Source organism: Lasioglossum baleicum, chromosome 3 (assembly GCF_051020765.1).
Source record: "Lasioglossum baleicum chromosome 3, iyLasBale1, whole genome shotgun sequence".
Classification (NCBI taxonomy): Eukaryota; Metazoa; Arthropoda; class Insecta; order Hymenoptera; family Halictidae; genus Lasioglossum; species Lasioglossum baleicum.
In genome coordinates this window covers 8,598,471-8,610,717 of record NC_134931.1, presented here as the reverse complement: position 1 = coordinate 8,610,717, position 12,247 = coordinate 8,598,471, and the positions used below count along the sequence as shown (strand labels likewise).

General features: G+C 44.4%; 1 protein-coding gene across 5 annotated transcripts in view; it reads left to right on the top strand.

The window, feature by feature from the left end:
- Positions 1-796: 796 nt before the first annotated feature.
- Positions 797-12,247, top strand: part of Ca-alpha1d (Ca[2+]-channel protein alpha[[1]] subunit D) — a 60,917-nt gene continuing 49,466 nt past the window's right edge. For 2 of the 5 annotated variants that reach the window (XM_076447491.1, XM_076447489.1), the window contains exons 1-5: positions 797-1,242; positions 2,363-2,468; positions 8,591-8,730; positions 10,578-10,684; positions 10,846-10,998. In XM_076447491.1, the coding sequence (XP_076303606.1) occupies positions 932-1,242; positions 2,363-2,468; positions 8,591-8,730; positions 10,578-10,684; positions 10,846-10,998 (817 nt within the window). In that variant the 5' untranslated portion in view covers positions 797-931. The remainder of the gene's footprint in view (positions 1,243-2,362; positions 2,469-8,590; positions 8,731-10,577; positions 10,685-10,845; positions 10,999-12,247) is intronic. The other 3 variants (XM_076447493.1, XM_076447490.1, XM_076447492.1) reach the window with 2 other exon arrangements.

The window sequence follows — 12,247 nt, the reverse complement described above, 5'->3', positions numbered from 1 at the left end:
GGGGTTCGAATCAAATTATACCCGTGATCTACAATGATGACCTTGAGAAAAACACTTTCCTACCACTAGATGCAGCCCTTAAACCAGTACAACTTTACTGTAAGGAATTTCTTTATACAGCGACAAACAAGGCAAACGTTTTAGCAAATTTTCTGAAGAATTCTCGGTGCACAGTTTCACAGCCTGAAATAGTGTGCTGAGACAGTCTGAAGAGACCATTCCGACTCGTTTAACCGCCTAATTTCGATAACAATAAGAGTCGCAATGATCCGCGTAACTTGAAGTACAGTTTTCCTCCGCGGCACATTTTCTCGGCGACGACGGAGAACAGTCGGAAAAGCGGTCTATCGTCAGGATAACGAGACTAATATCGACCGGCGTCGCGTTGTGGCGGGTGTCCATATTGGCTTCGAAGCGAAGCGGAGCGTGGAGCGTAGAACGGAGAGACAAAAGCCTCTCTCCCCCTCTCTCTCTCTCTCTCTCCGCGCGCGGAGTCTCGATGACAACGTGGATAATAACGATGTTGCGTGTAATGTTTAGGTCACGGAGGGAGGTTCGAAAGAGCCCAGTGCCGTAGCATGCCGGCGAGCTGCAGCGGGTGGTGGGGCGTCTCTGAGAGAGCGCGTCTAACGGCGTCGTTGTCGTCGTCGTCAGGCGTCAGCACGGGCGTCTGCGTGCAGGCCAGGCAGCAGGGTCCAGAGGAGCGTGGTTACGCGTGCAAAACCGGAAGAGGAGTCGCCGGCGGGGGCGGGACACCGATCAGACAAGGCGGAGGCTTTGCAGGAGGAGGAATAGAAGGTGGTGGGGGCGGAGGGGGCGGCGTTGGTGTCGGTGTAGGTAAGCGAAAGCGGAGGAGAAGGGGGAGGAGAAGAAGAAGAGGTGAGGTCGGAGCGGTAAGCACGGGACTGATCGCGGCGAGGAGCAGCGACCGATGAGCGCGGGGGGGGATGGGGGCTCATTGTTGGGCCCCCCTGGGCTGTCGGGGGGCCAGCCGACCGCCGCGACCCCCCCCATCCTCGGGCAGCACCGGAACTCCCAAACTGCCCAGGACGGACAGCCAGCGACCGCGCAGTCGCAGACGGGACAAAATACCGGGACCAGCCAAGGTGCCGCGAAGTCCGCCCCTAAGAGACCGGCTCGAAGGGGCGGCAAACCACCACCGGACAGGCCCGTTAGGGCTTTGTTCTGTCTACCCCTCAAGAATCCCGTGCGCAAGATGTGCATCGACGTCGTCGAATGGAAGTATCCTTTTTCGAAGCTATTTTTTCGATACCCTTCTACATCCCCCCAAGTTCTTCTACATCCCCTCTTCTACATCTCTTCCAGTTCTTCTACATCCGCTTTTACATCCCTTCTATTTCACCCACCACCGAACCAACCAACAATTTAACTTCTTTTTCGTTTAAGAGTGAGGAGGAAAATGCCTTACGCACACCCCAGAAGGGGGTAGCGTGGGACTCAGGTCGCAGATGGTCGGCGTACCCATACCCACTAAAAACCTTAACCTCTATTGAACTTCCCCGATATAACTGGGGGTTGAGGACCCGCTGTCCGCATTTCTCTCAACCTCCATGAGATCGGGCCTTCTCCACTCCTGTTCTTGGCGAATAGCCAACAATTTAACCTAAGGCAGCCCAAAATCCTTCCCACTTCTTCTTCACTCTCACTCAATCGATTTCTCCACCATTTAACGTCCACGCACCCCCACTTAGAATTTTGGACCTTCTTTAACTCATACCAAGAAAGAAGGAGAGGGAAACAGTCCCGCTCGTCTCTATGTATACTGTGCCAGTTCCTTAACGTAGTGGAAGTGGTTCAGGTGGCCCGTGAGTCACGAAGTCTACCTTTAATTAAACGAGTAAAAATATCATTCAAATCGTGAAAAGAAAAATACATAGACGCATTGCAAAAGAACAGTTGAACGTTAGAACAAAAACGCAACTCAAAGATACATTCAAGGGTTCATATAACAATTCCTAAGATTAATTTTTTGTGAAAACTGTGTTAACAAATAACTCACTGTACACGTGTATGGAAATTATTGGCTACAACCCACGGTACCGATCGGATCGTCTTTCTTTTTTGATTGATCGCGACGTCCCTTCTTTTCGAGCAATGTGACATTGAAGTTTCCTTCTCTTTATTTATTTCTGCGAGGAAAGTTTTTATGGTTTCCTCGACGAGTTTGCATTTAAGAGGTCTTAAGTATCCTGGGAACCGAGCGCATCGGTTCTCAACGAAGAGATCGGAGGAAAAGTTGAAGAGAAGTTCGCTAGGCCGAAACGAGGCCAGCCTGAAACCATTCCCGCTGTTATTTCCATTTTCCTTAACCAAAGAAATTCTCATCGATGCAACTTTCCAGACCTTTCGAGTGGCTTATTCTCGTGACGATATTCGCGAATTGCGTCGCCTTGGCAGTCTACACTCCGTACCCGTACGGCGATTCTAATCTGACCAACCAGTATTTGGTAAGTACCAAATCTTCTATTCTAATATTTTCCGAACACTGTCAAATACGGCTGTGAAAATCTAATTAAGTGAATTAGTGAACTTTGATTTAAAAGAAGAATGTAAATATTTTATTTATTGTCCATATCTACCTGTCTCTCTTCAATGAAGTTTCCGGTCGGACGAAAAGTTTAAGGAACGCCGTTCCATTGTATCAATCTCACGTAGCAGTTCTGCAGACAAGACACAACGAGCGCTGAAAATATTCTTCTGCTTTCTCTTCGCGAAAATTGAAGTTGCAAAGACTTCGGAGTCTATTCGGGTCATTCGGGAGTCTGAAACTGAAATTCAATTCCTAATGGTGTCGCTTTAACGCTGGGGGCACGTAGACTGGAAGCAGCTCGTGTACTCTTCTACGAATTGAATTTCGAAGATTTCATCGGCGAGCAAATAAAACGGTTTCATCCTTAAGTGTACTATTCGAACTGCCACGGCTTTTGCAATTGTATGTTAACAATTGCTTACCCTCAAAATGAGTGTCTTAACGGGGAGTTGAAAACGCTGAATTTCAATTTTACCTGTTCAAAGATATGTAAAAGAAAATTTAGGGATAAAGATTTGAGTCGATTTAGCTATACTATACCAGTATACTACTCTATTCAAAAAGTTCCAGGACAGTCGCGTTTACAAGAAACCGTGCAATTCTATATCTCTTATTTTTATTCTAAGTAGTTACTACACCTGTTTAGAACATATTTGCGTTGCCAACTTCAGATCAGTCGAATATTTTATAAACAGCAGTTGATTTTGTCAATTGTGGTTCGAACGAGCTGCGATTTTCATAATGTTGAAATTCAGTGAGCAACGTATCTGCATTAAATTGTGTGTGAGAAACTCAATGAATCTCATTCCTCAGGCACCGTATTCGCCCGATCAAGCGCACTGCGACTTTTTTCTTTTTTTCGCGATTACAATCGATTTAGGAGATAAAACAAAATTCCCGGAAAGAATTAAATGCCATCACAGAAATTGAATTTTTGGGATGTTTTGAAGAGTGGAAAAAATGTTGGCAAAAATGTATTGTTAGCAATGGGGATTATTTTGTAGGTGACAAAATAGAAACGTGTATTATTAGACTTGTCCTGGAACTTGTTGAACAGGGTAGTATATGCTCTACCTGCCATAATCGTTTCTGAATTGATTTCTTTTTGCTCTAATGCTCATTGAGCTGCTGCATTATCGAATATCATTCTGAAATCCTCTCAAGGGTGAATAGTTTCGCACAGGAGAGTATTGCACTCTCGTCGACTGGGAAAGAGAAAGTTGGAAATTCTGTTATTCGCTCAATTAAACATCGTTCTAAAACGTCGCGCGCGGGGGGTGTGAAATTCTCCGACAAGAACCGCACAAGCCCACCGCCAATTAGTGGGTTCTGCCAGCAGTTAGTTGTCTATCCACGCCCTGCACGATTCAGCTGACGTTATCGCAGCTCGTACAACAGTTGATTGATAAACAGAGACATAAAGATATCTCCGACCTGCAAAGACTCGAAGGGGCTGGCTTTATGAGTCGCGAAAGGACCTATTGCGACCAATCCCCCGACCTCGAATGAAATTTAGGGGATTCCGGTAGCGCATAATTCCACTACGAACGACGTAGAATCCCTCCACATGAGAATCCAGGAAGGGATCCGAGCGTGAGATCTTCCCGCCAACGAAACTAGAACGCTAGATGGAAATACATTGTACGCGAGCCTAAACTCCTAGGACAAGACTCGGTTAGATTCCATCTGGACAAATGATAGTGGAAGTCTCGTGCTTTTCTGTTTTTGCTGTCTTGGCTTCCAAGGGTCGGCACACGCTGTGAACTTCGACCGAAAATTTTCGATCGAGCCAAGAATAGACGGGCGCATGTTGCGAAGGAAGATTCCGTTCATCGAACCGTCCCCGGGCTATCGATAAACAAACCGTGTGTCTGACTGACGGAGTCGATGGCATGTTTATTCGAGCTGAAACTTCGATAATTGTTCAACCTTGCTGACACCGTCTTGCACCGGGGCCTCGGCATTAGCGGCAATGATGGGCTCCAGGAATGCCGCTGGTAGTACAATCTGCAGTATAGCGCTCGAGTTGCTGGAAATGCAAGCTCGTTTTGAAGAGTGGTTGTAGACATTATTACCGGTTGGTTATACACCTCTTGTGTCTAGACATGGAGAATTAGATGGCCATACTACTATTAGGAGAAGTGAGAATGATCCTTTAAAATCTTGTCCAATAAAAGTTGTACGTTCGATCTAAAAATGTGCCACACACAAACGACTTCATATGGAACACTGTAATTAACACAAGATGTAGTAGAGGATTCACACTAACCACACCAATTGGTAAAATAGCGATACCGCAACTGAAACAAACTTCAGGAACACAGTTTGGCCACTGCATATCATTTCACTTGAAAGGTCGTGACGATTGCAGAAAACGTACTACATAGATATAAAAATGTGTCACAAACGACTTTACAGAGATCGATACAATTAATATAGAATATAGTAGAGGGTTCGCACTAGTTATGCCACTGGTACGTCTGAAAAAAATTCAAGAACACAAAACCAGTCCCCAGCTTTCGGTTTCAGTGATGCTCATGTGAAACGCACTAAGTTTAAGAATGTGTTACAACCACACAACTTCAGAAAAATGGATATAATTGATATAGGATGTTGTGGAAGATTCACACTAACTATACTAATCGTTAAACCGAAGATCCCACCACCGCAATACCTAAATTCATTACTGAACAAATACACCGCGTGCACCCGTACCTCCTAATCAGACGTTGCAGGATTGCCATGGAAATTGCACTGCCACGATCACCGCAGCGTTTCCGCCATAAACCACGTTCTATCCAGGGCTGTTCGGTGATCGTGACATTCGGCTTCGATTCACCGAAAGTCGTAGGATCGGGTCCCGGGGTACGCAACGACACGTCGCATGGTCGTTGACGGTGAAAGATTACGATCGTTCGGCTCGTAAAATGTCCCAGCTCGTCCGCAAATAGCCGGGTTGATTTCCACGTGGCGTGAATCTCGTTGGGGAACGATCGTAGCCGAGGTCGAAGCGGTCGTTTGCTCTCTCTCTCTCTCTCTCTCTCTTCCTCTGTGCGAGGAACGGTCGAAGAAGACCTATCCCGAAGGAGGACAGGCGCCGAGTGGGGACACGAAGGAAAGTGTTTCGAGGGTGAAAGGAGTCGTGTGTTCGTGCTCGGATAGAATCGAAAGTAGCGAGCCCGTGTCCCGGAAAATGGGTAAAAGGCTCGCCGAGGTAGGATCCGTTCTTCGAGGCGGATCGCGCAGAGCCTTTTATTAGAGGACGGTTTTTTTTTCTCCCGGCCGATAGAGCAAACGAGTCTATGCATCGCGCCAGACCGGAAACTTCGGCAAAAGGCGTGTGTTCCGTACATGCACGATATCTAATGCTCGTTCGGACACCAAGAACGAGTCCCGATCCAGGTCACAAACACCGTAAAAATGTCCCCGTAAACGCCCCGTCGTCGTAGTCGACGTCCTCGCGTTCCGACGACGTCGCCTCGTCTCTTTGACCTCGTTTCTGTAATTCAACCTCTTTTGCGTTTTCATTAATTGTGCGGGCGGCCCCGTCGGATCCTAGCAACTCGAAGAATCTCGTGATCGAATGATAACCCTACTTGAGGTCTACTATATGCACGACGTGAGAGCATTCTCTTTCTTCGAACGAACTTGGCTTCCAGCGCTAGTGATATTGTTGGACGACTCCTTTTTCCGTTCCGTTGGTATTTTATTCTCTACTGCCGAATTCCGTGAGCTTTTTGTGATCTGGTGATCTATTATACATAGTTAAGGGATGATTTATACCGAGTGATAACGAAACGCGAAAGTATACAGGGTGGGCAATTGGATGTGACCACCTCAATTATTAATGGACTGGTCAAAATTAGATGGTCCACCTTGTACAATACAGTTTGTCAAGACTTTCTGTTCGAGAAAATCGGCTATGAAAATTTGTCAGGTTCTCTCGTGCGTGATTAGTATGTGTGAGAAGTAGTACATAAGACATGACTTATACAGAGTGATAATTAGACTGCGGATTTGATGCATTTATCACAAAAATGAGTAAGCACAATTTAAAGCAGTGAACATATTAAAAGGATTTAAAGACACTAGTCTATTGGTTTCAACTTAATCAGATAATTAAAAGGAGAAAGAAATTTTTATTTCGCTCCTCTGTCTTGCAATCAATGCAAACATTTTTGATTTTTCATAAAGATCCGCAGTCTAGTGTTAACGGAACGCGAAAGTATACCGGGTGGACATCTGAATTATTTCATTATTAATGGACTGATCAAAATTAGATGGTCTACCTTGTACATAAAGTTTGTTCAAACAAGACTTTTTGTTCGAGTAAATCGGCTTTGAAAATTTGTGTGTCAGGTTTCCTTGTGCATTAGTATGTGCGAGAAGTAGAATAGGCAGGTCGTGGTCAAACACGTCCATCCACGATCTGAATGCTAACCATAAATGCTACTAGGGTAATCTTGCAACTCTCGCGATAAAACTGAGAGTGTCGTCATGTACGGACCAAATGCGACTCGAGGACTGGAGAATAGTGAAGAACAGAAGGTGTTCGGAAAAGTTGGAGGCCGAGGATGAGCAAGGACGTCGGAAAAGGATGCTCTCGGAGCGTCCATTACTTTTAATATCCGAAATCGATCGATCATTGGCTGTGGTGACCGATTGGCTCCGACTAGCATTATATTACCGGCCTATCGCTCCTATTCCCCGTATTATCTTGAAATACGTCCAAAAAAGCATCCGGGATGGCGCGGCTATCTTCGTTTTCTTTTCGGCGTGTTTTTTTTCTCTCTGTTTGGCAACGTTGCGCGGAAAGTTTGCCGCGTCTGGAAATATTTGCTCTTCCGAAACGTCGAAAATCGGTGGAGTGGGGCATGATCAATGGCCGATCAAACTAAGTCCACACCCACTGGCCAGATTCGCGGAACGTTTATACTACTAGCGCGGCTCTGTACGCCTCCGCGCGCGGCTTATCGATGGCTGATCGAAACCGTCTACATTCACTCGCCGGCGATCGTAGACGGTCTGTCTCGCACGCGATGTTGTTGTGAACTTCCTCGGGTAACCTCTTCAAGGATACCACCCGCGTCTGCCTTATCTGATCGTTGCATAATTTCCGTCCTATTTTTGTCTACTTCCGTGCTCGAACGCTGAAAATTTGAATTTGACCTTTCGGGGAGCAGAAGGGCGTGTGCTACCAATTTTCTAAAATGAGGTACTTCAGTGTCAATGTACACTCGTATTTCTGAACACAATGCTACTGACACGTCGAAAATTCAGGAATACAATTGTATCTCTATAGTGTTCAAAAAATCGTGACGGTCAAAAGGAACGTAGTAGATGTAACAATGTGCGATAAGCAAACTACTTGGATGGAATTCGATGGAATTAATACTGAAGGTAGCAGAAGATTCGCTTTAACGAGTCTGGATGGTAAAATGAAGATCCCGTCACTAGTTCGTCTGGAAAATACTCAGAAACACTTTTTGTCGCGTCTCTCCGTCCAGTTCTAAAAATCGTACCTTCCGAATGTAAAACAGCGACAAGAACAAACTCACGAAGTTCCCGTTAACCAGTCCAACTGGCAAAACGAACATCCTGCCCCTGATACATCCACTTCCCGTGTTTTTCAGCGTTTTCTATTCTTCTCTCTTGGTATTCGATCCTTGTCCGGTTCCATTCTCCGCGAAGACTCGACTCTTTCGTGTTCAGGAAAGTTTGAGCTTGTCCCGACACTGTTCCTTGCGGTGGTGGTTGGAGTGTCGTATCGATCAATTCCATTAGAGAACAGATGGAGGCTCTCAATATTCACCGTGGCTGCTGCGATCGTCCGTCAGCCTTCCCTCGAAGCTGCCAATGAATTTTCGAAAGTAAATGGCTCGCGTGTGATTGCTCGACTTGTTAAATAATTAACGTTGCGTTAACACACTGGAATTTAGCTGGGATTAAATGCGATTAAAGAAATATACTAAATTCTTTTCTATCGAACAGGAATAATTGATTTTGTCTAATCGTGTTTTTTCAATTGCTGTGTTTCAGGAAAAAATAGAGTATATATTTCTTGTGATTTTTACGGTCGAGTGCGTAATGAAGATCATCGCCTACGGCTTCGTGGCTCATCCAGGGGCTTATCTCCGGAACGGATGGAACATTCTAGATTTCTCGATAGTAGTAATAGGGTGAGTACAATCGCATTCTATACCGGTTTCGTTTATATTCCGCTTTAATCGTACGAATGCGTACCGCGCGTGTCAGGTGCACAGATAATGGAATCTGGAAACGAGAAAAAATCCTGCAGGGATTGTACCAACAATTTTCATCTCACTCCTTATATACAATTAGACGGCCGATTTTAATTTGGACGAAGACGTGCTCATAAGATCTATTCATAAACATTGCTCTGATCAATTTATTGCAGTGCTCAGAGGGTCGACATAATAGCGCACTGTTCAATAAATAAACGAACAAATGTAACTTAGAAAATCTGTTCTTGTGGTCCGAAGATGTATCTCCACATTCTAAAAGAGTTTGTTCCGATATTATCAATAGTTTTCTCACAAAGAATTCATAAAAATCGCTTTCATATACTGTTGTACGAGGACCTTACACGAGAACTCCCTTTAATTTATTATCTGATCGCCTCTCTGTGCCAGGTATTTTAATATTTTCAATTGCAAGTTATAAAATAGTGGTTCCACGATGATAACGAAGATCCCTGTGCTGTAACTCGGCTCGGTGTTTCCGATATTACGAGAAGAAGCGCGTGACCGGTCAGAATATGCGGCACGCACTTCGCGCTAGTTTATCAGCCAGTGAGGGCAAAGCGTGGCCGTCGTAAATCGACGATTATGGGAATCGTCGGGCTGGTTTAGTGCTCGCGGCACGGATTTTCGCGACCGTGATCCTCTTACTCTCCTCGAATTTCATCGCGTGCCGTTTTATCGGCGCCTGTACCTCGGGAAACGTTCCCGTTGGTCCAATATCGCGGTCGACAACGCACTCGCGATGACACTGGATCGGCACGCGACGTCTCTCTCTCTCTCTCTCTCTCTCTCTCTTCGTTTCCTTTCCCACTCGCTCCACTTTTATTCAATAAGTTCTGCTTAGTTCGCGGAACAAAAGGGTTTTCGTCGTTTCCTCGAGGCCTTCCTACGTTTGCCAGCTTCCGACGAGAAATACCGGCGACGGCAACGGCCAACGTCGCTTCTTCGCAATCTTTTTTCAAAATAAACCGTCTTCCTGTGGAGTTCTCTACAATTTTTAAACAATCGGAGCAACCATAGCAGTCTCCAAATATATGTGGAACAGACGTGCACGATATTTGTGGAAAATTCATCTCTGGGAACGTTGGGTTTATCCTCCAAGGGGCCGAGAAGTTCGTTTATCGAAAAGGGGGACATACTTTTTTTTAACGTAACTTCTATGTCTTCAATTATTTTTGGGTGACACTTCTACTGGCACATTCGTGACACTTTCCCGGTCAAAAGGAGACCAAGCACGATACCATTTGGACTGTTCTTACCAGTGTAATCTACGATTTAGTGGAGCCTCTACTATCCGAAGTGATGTTCCACATTTTTCAATGCTTCAATTCAAAGCAATAAAGTTTTAATCTAGCACTGTAGGTAAATAACTGTTTCATTATGCAATAATTCAATAATTCCTGTGATTAGTTTCGATAATCGAGGTTCTACTATATCGTCGATTAAACGAGTACATACTACACGGACTGCATCTTGTCTGTATTATTTCAACCAGAAAAATATCACGAATATGTATGTTACACAATTTGATTGGATTCGATTTGAAAACAAAACAGTTTTTTCACTGAATTGGTATCGCTTCAATGATACATTATTGTTGATACATTATTTATTCTGAATATTTTTGTACGAGAGACAACATTTCCCGATACTCATCTGTTAGAAAACAATGATGCAGTAGGGGGAAAGACCGTGGAGAATTCGCGAATGGCAAAAACATCGGCGTACCAATCTGATTTGTCCTGTGTGTCTGTTGTTTGCAGAATGGTGAGCACGGTGTTGGCGATGCTCATGAAGGAAGGCTTCGACGTGAAAGCGTTAAGAGCTTTTCGAGTGTTACGACCTCTCAGACTGGTCTCCGGCGTGCCAAGTAAGCGGATTTCCGTATCAAAGCGCAACGACGACGTCGAATCAGGCGCGAATACCGCGATACCGTCGACCGTTTTCGCGCGTGTCCTCTGATCTTGCGCGAAAGTGTAAACCGATCCTTTGTATCCTCGAATATCCACGTGTCGTTTCATCTGTTTTCAGGTCTTCAAGTGGTCCTAAACTCTATTCTGAGAGCGATGATACCTCTGCTACATATCGCTCTGCTGGTTCTGTTCGTCATCATTATTTACGCTATCATCGGCCTCGAGCTGTTCTCCGGGAAAATGCACAAAACCTGCAGGCACAACGTCACCGGTAAGCTTCTCGATCGTTTGTTCGAGTTCTTGGTATCTAACCCACGGATTCGGGGTCCATTCTAGTCCGTGACATCATCAATTGTCATTAGTAGACAGCGGATCTTTATGCATTTATGAAGAAATTGGTTGGACGAAATATGAAACAGTAAAGGATAAGAAAAATTTAAGAATCTCGTAATGTCGTGTTTAATGTAAGAAAGTCATTAAGGGATGAAATGAATTTTTATCACGCTTATATCTGTTAGGAAGAACACCGCATGTCACGCACTTTCACTTTCGAGATATAGACGTCTAAAGTTTTGATCACTAATGCTTGGACATAGGACATCGGTTAAATTGTACTATTTGTTCGAATCTTCCAAATTTGTTTTCGTGACTTTTTTCTGGTAAATACGACAATCCTATACTACAAAGCTCATGAATGCAGAAACTCGAATTTTTTGAAATTGTGATATGCGGTGTTTTTCCTTGCAACTACAGATATTAGCTTGCCGTGTTGTCGTTGTTGTTATTGTATGCGTCAAGTCTTGTAATCGAATTTTAAACCACTTCCCGATGAGCTAGAGACTTAAAACTTTAAACATAGCTCAGAACTGGATGACAATGCAATATCAAAAAACAAATTTAAAAAAAACTGTGCGTTCAGGAGAAAAAAAATTGTAATATTAACCGTCACACCTCGTCGCGCGACGTTTGGTAGTACGTCATCGTGTTCAGTGATCCCCACTCCGCGCGCCAGCGCTCCCTACTCCACTACGCATTCCCACTCCGACTCATCCCCACTCCACTGACCTATTTCACACCGAAGGAGCTCAGTCAGTGTGGTGTTCCGTTCATTTAGTTCCATTTCGGACAATTTCGGACTCCATCAAGAGACGTCGTCTCTTGGAATCGTCCCCTCATTCTATCTCAAGTATTTCCATATCTTGCGTTCCATTAAAAAAAACTGAAAGTGGAAAATAAAAAATATATAAAAAAAACTTTTTAAAAACCACGCTTATATTAAAATGCACTAAAAAGGAGAAAATAATTTTTTTAGACATTAGTGACTATAAATAAAAGCGTGGAGTGCCCACGAAGATTAAGGTCAATATCGTTTAGCGCTCCACGCTTTTATTTATAGTTACTAATGTCTACAGAAATGCTTAGAAAGTTGAAAATAACTGTATCGGTAAATTCTTCGGAATTGTTAGAGACATGTTGGGACGAATGAGATGGTTAGTTGTATGCGATCGAAAATCGTTGTT